Source organism: Oreochromis aureus, linkage group 15 (assembly GCF_013358895.1).
Source record: "Oreochromis aureus strain Israel breed Guangdong linkage group 15, ZZ_aureus, whole genome shotgun sequence".
Classification (NCBI taxonomy): Eukaryota; Metazoa; Chordata; class Actinopteri; order Cichliformes; family Cichlidae; genus Oreochromis; species Oreochromis aureus.
Window position 1 is genome coordinate 16,452,895 of NC_052956.1, and position 22,365 is coordinate 16,475,259.

The window sequence follows — 22,365 nt, forward strand, 5'->3', positions numbered from 1 at the left end:
ATCCAGCACATAACAGCAGGGTGCAAGATGCTAGCAGGCAAGGCATACATGGAACGCCATAACCAAGTGGCCGGCATAGTGTACAGGAACATCTGTGCCGAGTATAACCTGGAAGTCCCGAGGTCAAAATGGGAGATGCCCCCAAGGGTGATGGAGAATGACTGAGCTAAGATCCTGTGGGACTTCCAGATACAGACGGACAAAATGGTGGTGGCTAACCAACCGGACATAGTGGTGGTAGACAAACAGGAGAAGACGGCCGTAGTGATCGATGTAGCGGTTCCGAATGACAGCAATATCAGGAAGAAGGAACACGAGAAGCTGGAGAAATACCAAGGGCTCAGAGAAGAGCTCGAGAGGATGTGGAGGGTGAAGGTAACGGTGGTCCCCGTGGTAATCGGAGCACTAGGTGCGGTGACTCCCAAGCTAGGCGAGTGGCTCCAGCAGATCCCGGGAACAACATCGGAGATCTCTGTCCAGAAGAGCGCAGTCCTGGGAACAGCTAAGATACTGCGCAGGACCCTCAAGCTCCCAGGCCTCTGGTAGAGGACCCGAGCTTGAAGGATAAACCGCCCGTAGGGGGCGTGCTGGGTGTTTTTATACATATATATATAACATTTTGCAGAGGATGTCACAATTTAGTAATAAAAACACAGTAAATAGTGGTGACAAAAATTGGACTTGAAGGCCTGATTTACTCCTTGAATCATACATTTAATTTATCTCTGTCTGTAGTCAAAAGTTACAGAAAAACCTTCAATTGCCCGATTTGTTATTGAAAAAGACAAAATTTAAAAAAAAGAATAGACAAGAATAGGAGGTTTTGGGGTAAACACAAGGATTCGAACACAATCAATGACAGGCAAGCCGCGGGAGCTTTCAATAGATCGTGATTTCCACTCATGACCTCACATATAATATCCAAGCACAGCACACACACAAACCACTCCAGCTGTACAGATACCAAACACAATATGTAGATTACTTGTGGTCGGAACACCATATATGTTCTGAGATGAATAAATTATTTCTAAGTTGATGATGCATTATTTGAAAACTAAAATAAAGTGTCTTGTAGTGCTATTGTAATACAATATTCTATTTTATTTTAGTTTTATTTGGAGGAGGATGGTCTCCTCTGCAGGTGCTGAAGTCAGCTGTGCACTAGATGGCACCTCTGGACAACCAAAGGCCTCCATGTGTCATTTGAATCATATAAAACAAGCGTCAACACAAAAGGAGTTCATTATATGACAAAGCGACGAGAGCAGAGCATAGGAAGAATCTGATCTAAAAGGTAAACCAAGCATTGAATGCACCTGTAAACATATCTGTCAACTGTTTATTTCTTGAAAATCATCTTGAGGATGTTTCTCATTTTTTCTTTTTTTGGCTTTCTGCAGAATGACTATTAGGTTTAGGTGTGCAATTCTCACCTGCAGCAAACTCCAGAAGTCAGTCTTGACTCTTTTATGAAGCATTGGTGGGCTGTAGTTTTTTTTTTTTTTTCATGCAGCAGAGTAGAAAACACAAATGTGCAATCTTGTGAAAGCAATTTGTGTGCACACAGCATTTGGACAAAGGAGTGTGAAGTTTGAAACAATTAAATGGTGCGTGTTTTTTCTCAGTAATGCACAGATTAACCAGATTTAAGTAGCTTCCAGTGAGGAATATGCATTGTTTAGTTAAGCATTAGTTAAAAATGTTAAACATGTTGTACCCAAGTGTTGAAAGTCAAGAAAAGATTCAGTGTATGTGCACAGTATGTATGTATGTTAGCGATCAGTTAGAAATGGTAAAGAAAGTGAACTTTTAAATCACTTGAATTAAATTCCTGCAGGACATGTTCTGTTTCTAGCTTAAATTAACTCAGCGCCATTCCTAAAATTACTTTTACTGAAATATCAGCTTGTTCCGCATGATCATCTTGACTTCTTTTCTTGAACATTTTCACACAGCCAACCTTACCATAATCTATCATGTCTTCACATTAGGAAGCGAAATCTGAGTTTACAGCACCACTTATGTCTGGAAAAAGTTGCAAAGGAACTTGAAGACATTTCAAATTTTGACAGTTTGCAGCACATGTAACTATGATTTTCAAAGCTGGCAAAATTCTTGTAGTGCAATTAATTTTATGTGGTGTCTAAATTCTGGGTAGTCTAAGGAAAGGAGACAAATTAAACTGTAAGTAATTTTAAGTATTGCACAATGTCTTGTTAATTTTGTGGAAAATCCCCCCATCTTACTGTTGTTGTTTCAACTTGTAAATGCGTCATAATTTACGAGATGTGGGCTGTATAATGGAGCAGAGTAACATTGCTGGTTTCTTACATGAAAGGAGACCCTCCTTTATGAACAGTGATTGTAAAAAACAAACAAACAAATTAAATTAGACTTGGCTCCATCATTATAAGATCATGAGCCTGCAAATTTTGTTGGTATTAAGTTTTTCTTAAATATTGGTAAGGGAAAGCAGTCCTTATCACATGCACATCAGTGTAATGAATATTAAATACAGATGTTTAAAAAAATGATGTAAAAGGTCAAATGAATGCATTTCATAATATGACCAACACCCTGGAAAATACAACATATTTTTAGAGTAAGATAGGAAAATATTGTTTGTTTTTCTGCAAAATTACCATGAAATTAGAGAATACATCAAATTACTTATGCACGACTTAAGTTTACTTACAGTATTATTATTTCCTTGTTCCTGTAAAACCATAACCCTTTATTCTGGTCTGCCTACGTTTAAGTATTTAAGTGCAATTACATTATAATTTTAAATGTAACACTTTGAAATTCCATTTAATTGCAGGAATTTCCCCCTTAGTTGCGAGCCATATTATAAAGTGCTTTCCTTAAAACCTCCAGTTATCAACCTTTTTTATTAACACGGGCTTTCTGCCTCAGTCAACACAGGTCCCGAGGAAAAGGTAGAAGACCAGTGCTTCAGAAACCAGTTAATCCTAGTATGAGATATGTTTTAAGTAGTCCAGAGTGTACTGTTACAGTTGTTGTTTCATTCCCAAAGTGTCAGCTGTTAAACTTTAAACTCGATCAATTTGAGCACAAAGTTCTTAGAGGGCCTTCAGGTGTGACACTCTTACAGAGAGCACACAGAGATTTTAAAGTGGCTTTATTTCTTTTATTATTGGACAAATTAAAGTGAAATCATTCTCTGTATTGAATATTCTTTACTACAGTGCTGTAACATATAACAGCTTTGACAGAACATTAAACCAAGCACAACAAATATAAAGTACATATACACGAGTTTTCTACATTTATTTCAGCAATTTGTTGGCTTCTTTAGGTTCTATTACTTAAATACAATTCAACAAATTGTATCTGAAAATTATCTTACCACAGCTCAGATTCTATATCATAAGCATACCTCAATAAGACAGAGTGTGAACTTCCTGCTACAGAAGTTTTCGTCACTAAGAATAGAATAGAATAGAATAGAATAGAATAGCTTTTTATTGTCACTGTTACAAGAACAGTGAAAGGCAGTTTGGCATCTCTCCATGTGTGTGAAGTACACAATAGCGTAAGTATTTACACAATGACAAATTTACATTTACACAAGAAAGATATGTACAAGTTATACATACACCTGCAAACATACACGCACATACATACATATATGTATATATACATATTTGCATCCGTACATGCATACACACACATATTTCCACATACACGCTTACATCTATATACATACACATACATGCCATCTAACTAGCAGGTGCATTGAGAGGTGCAGTGTGATCAGTGATATTGCACATTGAGTGGGGGTGGGGGTGGGGGTGCTGTTGGAACTATACTAAATAATGTTATAATAAATACAGTTTAAAGAGGTAGGGGTGTTGTTTGCATTGAAGTATAAACAGAAATACGATTTATAAATAAGGTGTAATGTCCATGAGTGTTGGCAGTGCAGTTATCCTCCAATCAGGGTGGAGGTAGGGCATGTTTGACAGCCTGTGGGTAAAAACTTCTGTTGAGTCTGTTTGTCTTCGACCTGATGGACCTGTAGCGTTTACCAGAGGGAAGGGGGAAAAAGTGAGTGTCCAGGGTGCGAGGGTCTTTAATGATGATGCTGGCTTTCTGCTGAAGTCTGCCAGTATAGATGTCTCTGAGGGGAGTTAGTGAAGTGCCGATTGCCCGCTCTGCTGCCCTCACCACCGCTGCAGTTTCCTCTTGTCCTCCGCAGTGCAGCAGTTGAACCAGAGTGTGCAGCAGTAAGTCAGAAGGCTCTCAATGGTGGAGCGGTAGAAGTTTACTAGCAGTCTTTGGGGTAATTGAGCCTGACGTAGTTTCCTGAGGAAGTACAGCCTTTGTTGTGCTTTCCCTACCTGGTGGGAGATGTTTGTGGACCAGGTAAGGTCGGCCGAGATGTGGACTCCGAGGAACTTAAAGCTTTCTACCCTTTCTACCTCCTCCCCATCAATGTAGAGGGTAGAGTGCTCAGATCGCTTTGTTCTTCTGAAGTCGATTACCATCTCCTTGGTCTTGGCTGTGTTCAGATGCAGGTTGTTGTCGTCACACCATTGCTTCAGATGCTGAACCTCCTCTCTGTAGGCTGAATCACCGTTGTTGTCGATCAGTCCTATGACAGTGGTGTCATCAGCAAATTTTATAATGGTGTTACTGGTGTGGATTGGTGAACAGTCATGGGTGAAAAGTGAGTATAAGAGGGACTGAGGACACACCCCTGTGGGACACCCACATTCAGAATGAGGGTGGAGGAGGTGTGCTCTCCCATTCTTACGTTCTGGGGTCTGTTGCTCAGGAAGTCCAGTATCCAGCTGCACAGTGAGCTGCTGAGTCCTAAGTTGCTTAGTTTATTAACCAGTTTGTGGGGTTGAACTGTATTGAAGGCAGAGCTGAAGTCCACAAATAGCATTCTCACATAGGTGTTACTACAGTCCAGGTGTGTGAGGGCTGTGTGAAGAGCTGTTATTATGGCATCCTCTGTCGACCTGTTTGCCCTGTATGCAAACTGGTGTGGATCGAGGTTTGCAGGGATGGCAGCTTTAATGTGTGACATGATGAGCTGTTCAAACATTTGGCAATTATGGGTGTTAAAGCAACTGGACGATAGTCATTCAAGCAGCTCACTGTGTTCTTCTTGGGCACTGGAACAATGGTGGCTGACTTAAGGCAGGATGGTACTACAGACTGTAGCAGTGAGAGGTTGAAGATGGTGGTGAAAACCTCTGCTAGTTGGTCTGCACATGCTTTAAGCACTCTACCGGCTACACCGTCAGGACCAGCTGCTTTCCTCGCGTTGACTCTGCGCAGTCTGGCTCTGACCTGGTGCTGCTCCAGCTGGATGGGAGCGTCGTCCCTCTCTGTAATGGCAGGATGGGTGATGGTGTCCCTGTTTTCTTGGTCAAAGCGGGCGAAGAAATGGTTTAGGGTATCAGGTAAGGTGATGTCTGGGGAGTTGGTTTGTGTGCAACTGTCTTTGTAGCCAGTGAGTGTCTTGATCCCCTGCCACATGTTTCTGGAGTTCTTTGTGTTAAAGTGTTCCTCGATGCGCTGTTTGTATTTGCGCTTGGCTTCTTTTATGCCTTTAACCAGAGATTGGCGTGCCTCTTTGTAGACTTGTTGGTCTCCTGATTTGAAGGCGCTGTCACGTGCTCTTAGTAGGGCTCTCACCTCACTGTTGAGCCATGGCTTCTGGTTCGGGAACACTTTAACAGTCTTTGTTGTTGTTACGCTCTCAGTACAGAAGCTGATGTATGAGAGTACGGCAGATGTGTGGCCCTCCAAGTCTGATCCTTCTGCAAATACACTCCAATTCGTGTTATCAAAACAGTCTTGTAGGGCCGTGGTGGCTTCCGCGGTCCACACTCTTACTGATTTTTCAGATGGTTTTTGTCTTTGAATTAGAGGTTTATAAGCAGGGGTCAGGGACAGAGAGAGATGATCAGAGAGTCCGAGATGAGGCAGGGGGGTGGCCTTGTAAGCATCTGGGATGTTGGTGTAGACCTGGTCTAGTGTGTTGTTTTCCCTTGTCGGAAAGCTCACGTTTTTAAAGAATCCAGGCAGGACAGATTTCAGGTTTGCGTGGTTAAAATCTCCTGCCACGATCACAGCGCAGTCCGGGTGCGTTGTTAGCTGTTTATTAATGGAGCGCTGGAGTAGCTCCATGGCTGACTTAGCATTAGCTTGCGGCGGCACATAAACTGCTATTATTGTGATCGCTGTGAGCTCTCTCGGCAAGTAGAAGGGTCTGCACTGAACCATCATGTATTCTATGTCTGGGCAGCAGTGAACGACTTTAACTGTGTTGTTGGTGCACCAGTTATTGTTTACAAACACTAGCAGACCTCCCCCGCGTTTCTTACCGGACTCTTTGTTCCTGTCCGCTCTGAATGTAGCGTGGCCCGCTAGCTCAATCGCAGTGTTTAAGTTTAAGGATAAAAGTTAATCTGAACACAGAATTTAAACAAACAAAGATGCTGGTATTCTGCTTAACTCTTACTCTGCTCTCTGACCTTCTTCATGTCCATCTTTGGTTTTTCACTCACAGCTCAGGACCTCGTGTTTCTTCTGATTTGAAGGCACCATGAAAAACACAGCAAACCTTACCTCTCATCAAGATTTGTGGCGCAACATGACGGCTGCAAACACCACCTGGGTTTACCATCCTGCTGTGGACCCAGTGATTGGCAATGTCATTACAGTAATGTTTACAATCATAATCATCATCACCATGGTTTCACTTGGATGCACCATGGAGGTGTCTAAGATCAAGGTGACCAAGATCAGCAGTGAATGCGAATGTATATGTGATTTGTGTATATGCAAAAAAAAGTATTGTGACAAAGCCTGAAAAAATTACACGTAAGCAGGATTTTGCAAATGTCCGTATCCCTGACAACACATTCCAGTTCCTGCAAGGAATTGCTGGCCATGTTGAAATATAATGGATAAAATACGTAATGAACATCACCATTTTTTCGAAGTAAATATGGTTGATGTGAAATTCTCACCAGATGTTGGTAGAAAACCATTTGATCCATTCATGAGAAATGACGCAGGGAAAAAAGTAGCCAACTGAAATCAGTAAATAGAAAGCAATCCTGCTGCTTAATGCAAATTTATTTCAGTTGGTTTAGTCCCAACTGATAGCCTCTAAAAAGGTGTCTCATTACCACACAATAAACATCAGATCAAGGGTAAAACCAACAAGATTTCTCAAGACCTTCGCAGCCTTATTGTTGCAAATCATAGTGATGGCATTAGTTACAGAAAAATGTTTAAACTACTAAAGGTTCCAGTGTAGCACTGTTGGGCCATAATCTGGAAGTGGAAAGAACATCATTTCACCATAAACCGCACATGACCAGGTGCTACCAGACAGACCAGTGAGAAGAAATATCAGAAGAGTTCAAGACCAACAGCCAAGGTCCACTTGTGGAGAGCAACAGAAGGACCTGGAATCAGCAGGCACAATTGTTTCAAAGAAAAGAAGTAAAACACTCAACTGCCATGGTTTGTATGCACACCATACATACCTCAGCACGCAAGACTCCATTACTGAAGAGAAAGCATGTTAAAGCGTGTTTAAAGTTTGCTAAACTGCATTTAGACATGTATGTGAAATATTGGGGGAATGTAATCTGGTCAGGTGAGACCAAAACCATGTTTGAAGGTCAAAAGGCACTACACATTACCCCAAAATCAGCATACCGACAGTGAAGTTTGAAGGTGGGAACATCATGGAGTGGGACTGTTTTTCAGCATACAGTACTAGCAACCTTCATATAATTGAAGATGAATGGAAAAATGCACCGAGACATTCTTGATAACAATCTGCTGCCATCTACCAGGATGATGAATGATGAAGGGTGGACGTTTCAGCAAGACAGTGATCCTTAAACACAGATCCAAGGAAACTGAGTTTCTTTCTCTGAAACTCAGTTGGTTTCAGAGAAAGAAAATAAAGCTGCTAGAATGGCCCAACAAGTCACCTGGTTTGAATCCAACTGAAAATCTGTGGTAAGAGCTGAAGCTCAGAGTTCATAGAAGGGGCCCACTGAACCTTCAGGATCTGAAGACCATTTGTGTGGAAGAATGGCAAAAATCACACCTGACCAATCCACACGACTAGTTTCTCCATACAGAATGCATGTAGAAGCTGTCATCACCAACAAAGACTTCTGTACGAAATATTAAATGCATTTCAGTAAGCGCGTTTGATACTTTTTCCCTGTGTCATTTCTCATTACTATACATAACTTAATTAATGGACATCTATGGTTGGATTTCTTTGCATGTGTGGATTGGATGGGTTGTTAGCATCTGATGAGAATTTCATGTCAGTAGCACCTTTAGAAATATATTTACTTAGAAATGCTTATTTTACCTGTTGTAGATAATTTCTCCAGTGATTTCCAGGTGGGCATGCCTAGAAAACCTCCAAAGGGAGGGATACTAATCACAAATCCAGTGTCTCAAAATACTATACCATTACCTAAGAGCAGTCAGCAAATTATTTGCAACTTCTGGAACAGTTCGTGATTCATACACTCTGCTTGGGTCTTCCATTAATTAGTGCATCGTGGCACTCCTGAAGTGCTATGATGATTTGATAATGGACCTCAGCTCACCTGTAATTTTGCTTTGGTTTTTTTCCTCCTCCTCTTGACAACACCCCATAGATTCTATGTAGGATTCACCCAAGAGAGTTGGATGACCAGCCAAGCAAAGTAGCCTAATAAAATGGTCATCATAAAAATTATCAGTTTTATTTCTGCGTGCAGGTAATAAGTCCTGTTAGAAAAAGAACTCTACATCTCCATAAAGATTGTCAACAGATTGAAGCTCAAAGTCCTCTAAAATCTCCTGGTATTTAGCTGAATTTGGATTTTCAATTCAATTTTATTTTATAGTGCCAAATCACAACAACTGTTGCCTCAGGGCACTTTATATTGTAAAGTAAAAACCTTAAAGTTATACCGTTTACAATTGATAAAGTCGATTTGATTCTGTTTTTGTTCAGACAAACCCTGTATCAAGTATACCCTTATACTTGATACAGGGGTCCATTCTACCCTACCCGGGACAGGGTTACTGGGGCCGTACCCTGGAGGCAATCCTCTCACAGCTCCGAAGTTATTCCTCTAATTGGTAAGGTGCTGAATACCATCCACACCTGTTTGCCTTTGTTGCTGTCTAGGTGTTCTTCGGTCTTTCTCTTGTAGTCTAAATTGGCCTCACGGATACCTCTCTCTTCAGGTTGGCACATTCTGTGCTAAGCATAAAAGTGAAGCTGTCAATTTACTAGTTAATCTTTGTTTAACCCTCACCCATGGTCACAAGCTATGGGTAATGACTCAAAAAGAATGAGGTCAAGGATACAAATGGGTGACTGAGTTTTCCTTTAGCGACAGGGTAAGACGCTCAGCCAATCAAAAGGGACTTGGAGTAGCAGCGCTGCTCCCACACATCGAAAGGAGCTAGTTGTGATGTTTTGGGTATCTGACAAGGGTGCCTCATGGTTACTTTCTAGGTCAGGTATTTTGGGCATGTCCGTTTTGGGATGAGGGTCTGTGGCAGACCCAGGACTCAGTGGAGAGATTATATCTCTCAGCTGCCTTTGTAATGGCTCAGTGTCCCCCAAATGAGCCAGAAAAGGTGGCCAGGGTGAGGCAAGACTATGCTTCTTTGCTCCGACTGCTGCCCCATGACCTGAACCTGGATAAGCAGCAGAAAATAAGTGGATGGTTGGATGGATGGATGGATGGAACAAAGAATTCATAATTTGAGTAATTTACTCAAACTGGAATAAAATATAGAAATATTTTGAGATACTGGATTTCTGAACATTACCTATTGTAATAAATACAGAATATATGAAAGTTTACCTTTTTCAATTAAAATGCACTTTTTTATAGTAATCTTAGTTTTTTTTAAATATATATTTCATTTGGCCTTTTTCTGCTTTATTGGATAGACTCAGTGAAGAAAGGACAGGAAAGTGGGGGCAGAGAGAGAAGGGGAAGACATGCCGCCATGTTCATATTAATATAAACACAGTGGCATGATACATTTTTGGTAAATTTATGATCAATTTTGCTAACTTCTTCTGTTTACAGAATTACATCATGAAACCTAAGGGGTTGGCTATTGCAGCTACGGCCCAGTATGGGATCATGCCTCTTACAGCCTTTTGCTTAGTTAAGGTTGGTATTTATGTAAAGTTAAATAAGATTACTAACATGCAGTATAAATAATACACATTTGTCTTTGCAAAGTTACAAAGTTACAAATACAGACAGTGATTTATGATTTGTGTTCCCCACAAAAATCTTTTTACAGGGATTCATAATAAAAAATGTGAAAATTACACTGTGTTAACCAAAAAGAAGAACCAAAAACAGATTTTTTATGTGAGGAAAATGATTTTAAATTCAACTGTCAGAAGAGTGGAACAGACTCAGGTGCAGACCAGATGAATTTAGAATAAAAGTCACAAGTTTATTAACAATCACACCAAGTGAAACTATTTACAGTGCACGGGACTGAGATTTCTAGGGATCCAGGGATGGAAGGGAAACAGGTCCAAAAAACACAGGCCACAAGTCCGCCCCTGACTCTCCAGTTTCACACTCCTCTTCAGCACTCAGGCTCACATTCACTCCACACCTCACTGCCAGACTCAGGGGAACAGATCAGGAAACGGGGATGGGTCCAGGGATTTATATACAAGGAAACGTAGTTAGAACAGACTAGAACTTCACATGGAAAACAGAGGTTAACGGAGCTGTACTGACAAGTGTTACTCAACTCAGCTCAGGCAAACTGGCAATCAGGCAGATTCATGGCAGGTGGGCACATGAGAGGAGACGGTATGGTTTCCAGGAGGTCCAGAGTGAGGAAAATCCAAGCGAGCCATGACAGGCAGGAAGGCAGGGCAAGGAGCGTGGTGAGTGTGAACCCTATGGTTTGTAGACTGACTGATGTAGTAGAATCGAACAGGACAAGCGCTGAAGAGTCACACGGCAGGAAATGAATCTGATAGAACTGAGAACAGTAAGGCAACGTTAAACCTGGGACAGATGAGCATGAACTTGATCACAAGGAGGCAGAGTTACCACAACAGTAGCTGGACAAACTGGTGGAGAGTGGTAGGCGGCGCTGGTTTAAGAACCCTACTGCTGATTGCTGTTGAAACGAGGAGCAGGTGAGGTGCTGGAAACTCCACCCCAGAGGACGGAAATCTGGAACTCCTCTAACAAACAGGAACACCTCCCAGACACTCCCAAGGCACATGACAAAAGTTGCCCAGTATAATTGAATTTGTGTTGATGTACCAGTGTATAATTGACACCAGACATTGTGTTTTAGACTATTAGACATTGTTACTGGTATTTACAGCATCCTGCAAGAGGTTATTGGGATTTTGTGTTACAGGGGTTCCAGTTGAGTGATATAACAGGTGTGGTTGTTCTGGTATGTGGCTGCTGTCCTGGAGGAATTTTCTCCAACTCCATGGCTCTGGCTATACATGGGGACATGAACCTCAGGTACACATGGGAAGTTATGTAGTTGTAATACATTTATAATGACAAAAAAAAAGCTAAAAATGTAATTTGAAGTGATTAATGCTCAGGCAGAAAACTTCACAACAGTTATACCACTCGATTGTGTTTGCGAACTTTCTCACAATATAAATGCCTGTGCAGTTTTCGAATATAACACCAAGACAAGCACAATTCAGACAGTTCAGTTAGATTTTGACATATCTCTACCTGATGTCCAGCAGGTCAGTGGAATATTCCTGGAAGCAGGAATATCTCTAGTAAATTTTCTGAACATCATGCTGACAGGGACACTTTTAGTGTTGTGCAGTTATGAGAAGGGTAAATAGGGTCAGCAAAATACAGGGGATATGGAAGTCATGAAGTCCGTGAGAATCAGATGTAATTTTTATTTCAGAAAGGCTAGTTTCCATAGCTCAGACTAAAGCAAAGTATTTGTCTCACCCTTGTCTTCTCCAGCATCGTGATGACTTCCTGCTCCACAATGTTGGCTCTGGGTATGATGCCTCTCCTGCTCTTCATCTACTGCCAGGGTTTCCCCAGCGTGCGGAACGCTGTCCCTTATGGTGAAATTATGTTATCGTTGGTATTGATCCTTGTCCCGTGCAGCATCGGCATCGGCATCAAGACCTACAGGCCGCAGTACTCGAAGAGGTTCACAAAGGTTTGTGCATACTGACAAGAGAATGAAGGTCAGACAGATCACTAAAACTGATTAACAGTATTGATTAGTCAGTTGGTACAGGAATGGCAAATAAAGACTTCAATGACTCATGTTTTAAATATTTGTTTAACAAAAAAAAACCCAAACAAAATGCAAAACCTGTAGATTACATCATCTTACAAATTCTAGAATTTGCTGATTTTTTTCTTAACTTGACACAGAGAAACTGAATAACTTTGTTTTCAAACAAGTCTAAACATCTTTCTCTAAACTCAAATAATTCCTAATGATACCTAATGGCAGTCAGAGAGCCGTTGCCTAGCCTGTAGAGGTCTGTGCGTCACTTTGATATGCTTCTGCAGACCATCACTGACCCACCACCATACTAAACAATATTACAGGCAGCATGTTTGGCATGGATTCTCCAGTGTCAGGGAATGAGTACAAGGCCCACTAGAGGACAACTGGCCCTCAGACCACCCTTATGAAAGAGACATTCACAGAATTTTTTAGGGCTCTGACAGTGCTCATCCTGTTCCTTCTTGCACAAAGGAGTTACCTATCCTGTTGATGGGTTAAGGACCTTCTAAGGCCCTGCCCAGCTCTCCTTGACAGGGCCTATTAACTGGTTGCATACCACAGGCCTCCAAACCTGCAGTAGTTAAACCGTTACTTAAGAAGCCAACACTTGACTCAGCTGCCTTATCAAGTTATAGGCCAATGTCAAACCTTCCTTTTCTCTCAAAACTTCATGAAAGAGTAGTTGTAAAACAGCTATTTTCTAATCTGCAGAAAAAATTGTTTATTTGAAGAGTTTCAGTCAGGTTTCAGAGCTCATTACAGTACTGAAAAGCCATTAATGAAGGTAACAAATGACCTTCTTATGGCCTCTGACAGTGGACTCATCTCTGTGCTTGTCCTGCTGGACCTCAGTGCAGGGTTCTGTGCTACAACCAATTGTGTTTACATTATACAGACAATAACATTAAAGACATAGCATTCATTTTCACTGGACAGATGACACCCAACTTTATCTATCAATGAAGCCAGAAAACACACAGAAATTAGTTAAACTGCAGGAATGTCTTGAAGACATAGAGACCTGGATGACCTGTCATTTTCTGCATCTAAATTCAGATAAAACTGAGTTTATTGTTCTGGGCCCTAAAAATCTTAGAAATCAAGTCAAGTCAATTTGCTTTATTGTCATTCCAACCATGTGCAGTGGTACAGTACAGAGTGAAATGAGACAACGTTCCTCCAAGACCATGGTGTTACATATGACATATAACAGAGTCTAAGGAGCTTGGAAAGAAAAGCGTCTGGACTTCTTTAGGTTGCTTGAAGACGTTTCACCTCTCATCCGAGAAGCTTCTTCAGTTCTAGGGTCACCCGTTTTCATACCTTGGCTCATGTGATTAGGTAGAGGATCATCAGGGGGTCCTTTTGTCCCTCTTTGGGGGGATACTCCCACGGGGTTTAAATCTGGGACTCTCCACCATTTGACCCTAGAACTGAAGAAGCTTCTCGGATGAGAGGTGAAACGTCTTCAAGCAACCTAAAGAAGTCCAGACGCTTTTCTTTCCAAGCTCCTTAGACTACGATGACCTGGATGACTGAGAACCTTCACAGTGACATATAACAGACAATCAACACAGGACTACATAGAATGCAATGTGCAAAAACTGCAAAAAACAAAACAACACCTGGCAGAACAGAACGATACAGGCACAACAGTGCAAAAAAAATGTGAAAAAGACTGAGTATTGTGCAAAAAGTAATGTGGTGTATGAAGGTGTGCATGTGTGTGTGTCAGTCCAGTCACTGAGTGTTCAGGAGTCTGACAGCTTGGGGGAAGTTACTGTTTTGCAGTCTGGCAGTGAGGGCTTGAATGCTCTGGTACCTCTTGCCAGAAGGCAGCAGGATGAAGAGTGTATGTGAGGGGTGTGTGAGGTCCTCCACAATGCTGGTGGCTTTACAGGTGCAGTGGGTGCAATAAGTGTCCATGATGGCGGGAAGAGTGGCTTCAATGATCTTCTCAGCTGTTATGGTGTCTAACAAGATCACCTTAATATCACCTCTATCACCTTAATAGAACCCTTCACTCTCAGACTGCAGGCTTATTTGGTGATGGCGGCGCGTGAACAACGCGAGGCTCAGTGTCTCTCCAGAATCTGCTATTTAGCGGTTTTTTATTGTAATATATCTATATCACGGCTAAAGCACTTTCTGGATGGATGCAAACTGCATTTCGTTGCCCTGTACCTGTGACATGTGCAATGACAATAAAGTTGAATTCTATTCTATTCTATTCTATTTGTGGTCCCTAAGGTATTTAAAAGTAAAATGGGAGACAGAGCCTGCAGTTTTCAGGCCCTCTTCTGTGGAACGAGCATCCAGTTTGGATTCAGGAGATAGACACTATCCCTACTTTTAAGATTAGACTTAAAACTTTCCTTTTTGCTCAAGCATATAGTTAGGGCTGGATCAGGTGACCCTGAATCCTCCCTTAGTTATGCTTCAATAGGTCTTAGCTGCTGAGGCTTCCCCTGATGCAATGAGTGTTTCTTCTTCACTCACCTTTTAAACTCATTATGTGTTTATACGCCAGTCTGCATTTAATTATTCATCTCTGGCTCTCTTCCACAGTGTGTCTTTGTCCTGTTTTCCTCCTCTCACACACGTCCCTCTCTGAGCCTGGTTTTGCCGGAGGTTTCTTCCTTTTAAAAGGGCGTTTTTACTTCATCTATCACCAAAGCGATTGGTCATAGGGGGTCATATCATTGTTGGGGTTTTCTCTTATTGTAGGGTTTTACCTTATAATATAAAGTGTCTTGAGGCAACTGTTGTTGTGATTTGGAGCTATAAATAAAATTGAACTGAACTGAGTTAAGTTGAGTTGAATGAAATTTAAATCAATCAGACATGATGAGGAGGGCAAAATCTCAACAGCCTCCACCTTTGAAACTATTCCGGTTTTGAACATTGTCTGGTTTTTGCATCTCTGGCTCACCTGTTGTTGATGTCATCAACATCCAAGCCACTGAAACTGATTAACAACCCCCTCTCTACTTAACTGACCAGATCAATATCCCAGAAGTGTAATTTAATTGATGCTATACTCAGATTTTTTTGAGCAACACAGAACCAGAAGAGAAGTCAAACACTGATTTATGTCCTGTCTTGTTGTTCTTAGGTAGGCATGATTATAATGCTGATGTTTCTTGTGGGGACCTTGATCTTAATCGGTGTTGGAAGCGGACATGTCATCCTGACTATGATGTCTCCTTCGCTCTTCGCCATCGCTGGTTTCATGCCTTTGATAGGCTACTGCTTAGGATACGCCTTCTCTTCGATCTTCAGACTCATCCACAGGTAGGTTAATTTGTTTAATTCAGTCATCAATGGATATTTTAAGGTATGTATATATATATATATATATATATATATATATATATATATATATATATATATATATATATATATATATATATATATATATATATCCTTCCATGCCTTCAGGGAGGCGGAGGACCGTTTCCATGGAAACGGGCTGTCAGAATGTCCCGCTGTGCACAACCATATTGAAGGTAGCTTTCCCTGAAGAAGTGGTGGGTCCTCTGTATCTGTTCCCGACAGTCTACTTGGTGTTTCAGTTGTTGGAGGCGGCGATTATCATCATGCTGTTTAGGTGCTACCAAAGGTTTAAGAGAAATGAGAAAGGTAAGAGTAACAGCAGGTTTCAGAGGTTACATTTTAACACAAGCCTTTTATCACACAAGATAAAAAAAAAAACAAGAGTCTACAGATGTCTGGCTGGTCGTTATTTCACAAAGATTCAACTGGGACTTGATCTAGTGTGGGTTTGGATAGTGTGGACATCTGAAGTGGGCAATGCTAGAACAAAGTTTGGGTTAACTCACTGAACTACATCCAGGTTGCAGCATCTCAGATTGGAGGGTTTGCATTACTGCAGTTGCTATATTTCAGATATTTTAGATTAAACATCTTTTAAATTTTGTATTTCAAGAAACAGTACTTTTTACACTACACAAAGTATAGAGCAAAAAAAAAAAAAAATACAGATATATTCTCCCCAAAGTACTTTATTGTACCTTTATGGCGATGCCTTCTAAGGTACTCCTGTTGTACCATTTCATGTTGTAGGTTATGGAGAACCACTAATGACAATATTATACTCTCATGTACTGGTACCCAAACTGACCTTTTAAAAAGGTGCCACGTTAGATACAGTGTAATTTATTCTATATAATTTCATTATTAATAATGTATTTGCTTTGATTGTTAGTCCTTTGAGTGGTCTCATTGATCACCGAAAGCATTATGTGCCTCATATCTGCCTCTACAAGAACAAAAGCCCTACTATGTGGCAACAGTGCACACTGCACCACTCTGACCTGAGACGAACACACAATAAATGCACACTTGAGCCTCAGTTACAGGTATGAGACAGTTAAAAGCAGATTTATGGCATTCTGCATTTAAGCATTAGTAATTATTATTAACATCTGGCACTCTCAATAGTTTAAATTCAGGTTAATTTGATTTCAATCCAATTTTATTTATATAGAGCCAAATCATAACAGTAGATGCCTCAAGGCACTTAGTATATTATATATAATATAAATGTATTAAGGTATTACATTCTAGGTTTTTACAATAATACAGAGAAACCCCCAACAATCAAATGACCCTCCTATGAGCAACACTTGGCCACAGTGGGAAGGAAAAACTCTAGTTTAACAGGAAGAAACCTTCAGCAGGCTTAGGGAGCGGCAGCTATCTGCCATGATTGGTTGGGTTGGAGTGGAGGAAAACCTAGTTTACTAAGTTATTCTAGTCACAGGAACTTGAACACACACAGTACATTACTGAACACAACAGCCTGGTTGGAAGAAAAAAAAGAAGCAGCAGAGAAAATGAACAATTCCACCATCAGGTGTGGACGAGCAAAGACAATACACGAAATTATGACCTGAGTCGTAACAAACTGCAAGCACCAATGAGCCCACAAAAAGGTTTCTGGCTAAGAGTCTCTGCTGCCTGTTCTTGCTTTCCATTCTACACACAAAAAAATTGTCAAAACGGCACCAAAACAAATCAAAGAATAACTTTGTGATTGTGTTTTGTTTAGGCAGATGAATAACCAAACCTTAGGATTTCACATTTAACCACAGGTTGAGCAACTTTCGTGCCAAATCTTGGTTTGTGTTAATGCATCTGCTTGTCTGACCCACAGAAACTTACCAAGCTGCTGCCACTGGAGGGGATCTGAAAGAGTCTGATGTGTGATGTCAATTGCCACTCATATATGTCTCTATTAACGTGAACTGTTTCACCAAAGGGGCTCCACATGAAGTAACCAAAAATAGCTTACTTACAGCTTAATGAACAAACAGAAAAATGTGCAACTGTATTTCTTGATTATAAAACAATATCATTATCTGAAACCTGTAAATGTATTAGTAACTTCAGTTATAAATCACTAATGAAGACAAAATCCAGTTTTAAATAAATTTTTGAAAAATCTGATGAGTCTATCTTTTTCCTACATCATACAATTACAAAGTTTCCACTCAAAATAAATTCATTATGTACATTTAAGTTTTTTCAAGCTCTTGTCCACTAAGTACCAATAAGTACCACTGAGGAAATGCCAGGAAACACGTCCACCGTCTCATGGATTACTACATTACAGGCTGCAGTATGTGAGATGAGCAGAGCTCTGAGTTTGTGATATGCACTGCGTGAGCTCCACAGAGCACTGTCCGGTTTTCATTCCTGTTCACCTTGATCACCTTAGACTTTCAGTAGAACTCAAGGTCGTGGTGCCCACAGAACGGTTAGATGTAAACATGATGGTGCTCGACAACCCACAGCTACATAGACCATCACTGTCCTGGGATAGGATGATGCCCAGGTACTCCACTAGGTACTCACGGGTACAGGAAGGCAGATCCATCTCCTGCAATTGATTGGGGTGGAGGGGAGGAGGACAAAACAAAAGATCCAGCTGGTCATGGAAAATGACCGCTCCTCCCAGAGCCTGGTTCTGCTAGAGGCTTCTTCCTGTTAAATGAGTTTTTTCTTCCTATTTTCACCGAGTAGAGTAGGGTAGACATATGGACAAATTTTGTATTTGATGTCAAAGAAAAATAAATGACATTTTAAATGACAATGGGAAACAGTGGCAACAAAAAAGTTCTGGCTAAGAGTCTCTGCTGCCTGTACTCGTATTCCATTTTCCACAAAAAAGGCAAAACAAATACAAAAACCTCCATCAAAGAGTAACTGTGCAATTGTGTTTTGTTTTTGGCAGATCCTGACCGGACGTCAGGATTTCACATTTACCCACAGGTTGAGCAGCCTGGAGAAATATTGCTCAAGACCACTTTTTAAAAAATCCCAAGAAAGCAAAAATATAAATAAACAAGGGGAGGCTTAAGACTTCTGCACTGCACTCTCAGTGCAAAGGGCTGCCTGTGTCTGTGCTGCTGGTTTTAAGGGTTTATGAGAAACCATGCTTTGAATGCTCTAGTGAGATGCCACAGCAATCAAAAACAGCACATTTGTCACAGCTGAAGCCGCGCAAAATGGGCTGTCTCAGAACGGAAAACACACGGAGACAAGGGGTGACGTAAAACACAAGAACTTTATTACAACAAGACTATGAATCATGAACTCTGAACAGAATGATCAACAATAATGAGAAACAAGGTCAGAGAAGGTCAGAGAACTATAACTTGAGAAACTAAGGCTAGAATGGGTCGGAAACATCACCAGACATTAGTGCACTCAGAGTTCAAGGTTTGGTGGAGGGCATGGGCACCAGGAAATGCAACTGGGAGTCTCAGTACACTGCAAGAAAAAAAGAGGAGATTAAGGGACCATGACCCAGAGCCCTGGAGATGGAGAAACAGAGTGTAGATTACTTAATCTTACAGTTTTGCAGGTGGTGGGGGACGGATGAGTTGTCCAGGTGAGCTGATTACAGAGCAGGTGATCTGTAGGGTTCTGTGATGGCGACAGGAGGGCAGGCAGGTAAGCTGAATGAGTGACAGGATAGAGAAACTGAACAGTCACATTTAGACCAGCAGCTGGGTGAGAGTAAGTGTTGTCTAAGACGAAACCTGACAGCCGACTGGAGGTCTGTAGAAACAAACAAAGTCAACAGCTTTCTGCAGAAATCAGCTCTTTAACCAAAACTGTAGCGACTAACACTGACTGTGGCACACTGAGCACTTGGCGAAGAGTAATGGTGACATTTAGTTCAGATGTATGGTGCGTCTAGTACTTGTGGTTGTCCTAACATCCATCTAATCTGTGAAGTTATAACTCAGATCAAGTTTTTTTTCTTTTCTTCATTCAAGCAATATTAGTCCTTTAAAAGCAGCAGTGGTTCATTACACTTGAATGATTTTTTCTCTCTCAGTAGCACAGTGTTTTGAATGAATATTAGGCAATGTGAAAAAGTGTAATTCATCTGCATGTTGACATTTTCCTTGGAAATTCAGCAAATAGCTAAAGGATTTTTAAAGAAGGGCACAGGTTTTCACAATGCTGGGTTTTAATTTCAGTATTAGTTCATTATAGTTAAAAATAATAATTTTAAAAAATCTATGTAAATCACTGTTTCTGTCATGGCAGTGGCAGCAGATGTGTGGAGTTATAAGAGAAGGTCCCAAATGCAGGCACAGGCTTTGATGCGAGTGAGCTTTTATTTACAGTACATGACATTCAAACAAAAACAGGAAATGAGTGGTGTGGAGCTAACAGAACCTTAACTGGGAGAACTAAAACCTAACATGAGCCTGAACTGAAAACAAGAAACCTGAATACCTGCAAGAGGAGACAGAGAGCAGGGGCATGACAGACAGATGAACCGACAACAAGCACAAAGAATAATAATAATAATAATGGATTGCATTTATATAGCGTTTTTCAAGGCACCCAAAGCGCTTTACCGACAACAAGCACAAAGAATAATAATAATAATGATGGATTGCATTTATATGGCACTTTTCGAGACCTTCAAAGCGCTTTACAATTCCACTATTCATTCACTCTCACATTCACACACACTGGTGGAGGCAAGCTACAGTTGTAGCCACAGCTGTCCTGGGGCAGACTGACAGAAGCGAGGCTGCCATATCGCGGCATCGGCCCCTCTGGCCATCACCAGTAGGTGGTAGGTGAAGTGTCTTGCCCAAGGACACAACGACCAGGACAGAGCCAGAACTGAAAACGAGAAACCTGAATACCTGGAAGAGGAAACAGAGAGCAGGGGCATGACAGACAGACGAACCGACAACAAGCACAAAGAATAATAATAATAATAATAATAATGGATTGCATTTATATGGCGCTTTTCAAGGCACCCAAAGCGCTTTACCGACAACAAGCACAAAGAATAATAATAATGGATTGCATTTATATGGCGCTTTTCAAGACCTTCAAAGCGCTTTACAATTCCACTATTCATTCACTCTCACATTCACACACACTGGTGGAGGCAAGCTACAGTTGTAGCCACAGCTGCCCTGGGGCAGACTGACAGAAACAAGGCTGCCATATCGCACCATCGGCCCCTCTGGCCAACACCAGTAGGCGGTAGGGTAAAGTGTCTTGCCCAAAGACACAACGACCAGGACAGAGAGCCCAGGGATCAAACTGGCGACCTTCCGGTTACAGATTCGCTTCCCAACCCCCTCAGCCACCGTTGCACACACTATATGTACACAGGGAGGGAAAAGAGGAAGTTGCACACAGGAGGGAGACACAGCTGAACCTAATGAACATGACGAGACAGGGAGGACGCAAAAATGAATACACTGACATAAGACACGGACCTTCACAATAAAACAGGAAACTCAACACACATGCAAAGAGACAGACTCAGAGACACGGGAAATATGGGAACCAAAACCTAGGAACTCGAAATCTTGGCAGAAGACATAACCAAAATAAACTAAAACATAAGATAATATTAATTAACACAAAACACTGAGTCAACAGACTCAGGACCATAACAGTTTCACAGGAGATTTTTGTGGCTTTTGTGCCCCAGTTTATTTTTATTCTGTTTTTGTAGCAGTGACACACACAGACGTTTCTACTTCAAAACAATTAATGACATTTCAAACAGCATCTTTTTAACTCACAGTAATCATCTCACAGCAGAATGCAGTCTGAGCGGTACGTCAGCTGTAGATCACTTTGAGGGATTTATAGTAAATGCCGGTGAGGTTTTTGGAAACACCAATCACTGCCCCACCTTCAACAAACAGTCCCTTCTGCCTTAAACATCCTGTCAGTAATTCTGATATTTTAAGCACTAAATGATGATTTTTAGTTCATTATTTTTCATCTACAAGCAGAGCCTCACACAGGTATGTTTTTTTCTGGATATTTGTTCACTCACTCATCTTCTGTTATTGAGATTTTGGAAAAATGCAACACCTTGCTTCTCTCACTACAGCTAACTAACAGGATACGCAGAAAACATCTTTAGAGACTCTTCGAGGAATTCCACAGTGCTGACTCGTTCGTTGTCAAAGGCAATGACGGAGGATTGTTTCTTCTTAAAGTGCTGAAGTCAGCTGTGTGCTACATGGCATCTCTGTGTAAACAGGAGCCTCCATGTGTCATCTGTGACAGATAACAGGAGCGTCAACACAAAAGAGTTGATTTTATGACAAAGAGACGAGAGACGAGGAAAGGAAGAATCTGGCCCAGCAGGTAAAGCAAGCACTGAATACAGCGATATTTATATCTGTCACGTTTAAACTGCAGTTGGTTATTTCTTGGAAATCATCTTGAGAATTTTCCTCATTTCGTCTTTTTTTCTACTTTCTGCAGACTGACCTCTAGGTTTAAGTGTGCAATTCTCACCTTCAGTACAGTCAAAAAGGGATGCTTGACACCTTTATGGAGCTTTGCTGTGCTGTAGGGGTTTTTTCATACATGTTCTTCTTTAAATGTGCAGAAAACAGACATGTGAAAAAACAATATACAGCATGTGAGCATGCCAGCAGGGAGGATTTGGTTGTCATATAGAGACAGAGGGACAAAGGAGTGTGACATTTTAATCAAGCAAACAATGTGTGATGT

General features: G+C 41.1%; 1 protein-coding gene across 2 annotated transcripts; it reads left to right on the top strand.

Moving 5' to 3' along the window:
• Positions 1–1,259: 1,259 nt before the first annotated feature.
• On the top strand, positions 1,260–17,776 carry LOC116312772 (sodium/bile acid cotransporter-like). Of its 2 annotated transcripts, none has more exons than XM_031730256.2 (8): positions 1,260–1,297; positions 6,554–6,778; positions 10,125–10,211; positions 11,443–11,555; positions 12,030–12,234; positions 15,431–15,609; positions 15,757–15,957; positions 17,495–17,776. In XM_031730256.2, exons 2-7 carry the CDS (start codon positions 6,590–6,592, stop codon positions 15,836–15,838), a joined length of 855 nt encoding a protein of 284 aa, XP_031586116.2. In that variant the 5' UTR covers positions 1,260–1,297; positions 6,554–6,589; the 3' UTR covers positions 15,839–15,957; positions 17,495–17,776. The 2 variants fall into 2 exon arrangements, with proteins under 2 accessions (XP_031586116.2, XP_039454513.1); XM_039598579.1 differs by lacking the exon at positions 1,260–1,297 and adding an exon at positions 1,467–1,610.
• The last annotated feature ends 4,589 nt before the right edge of the window (positions 17,777–22,365 follow it).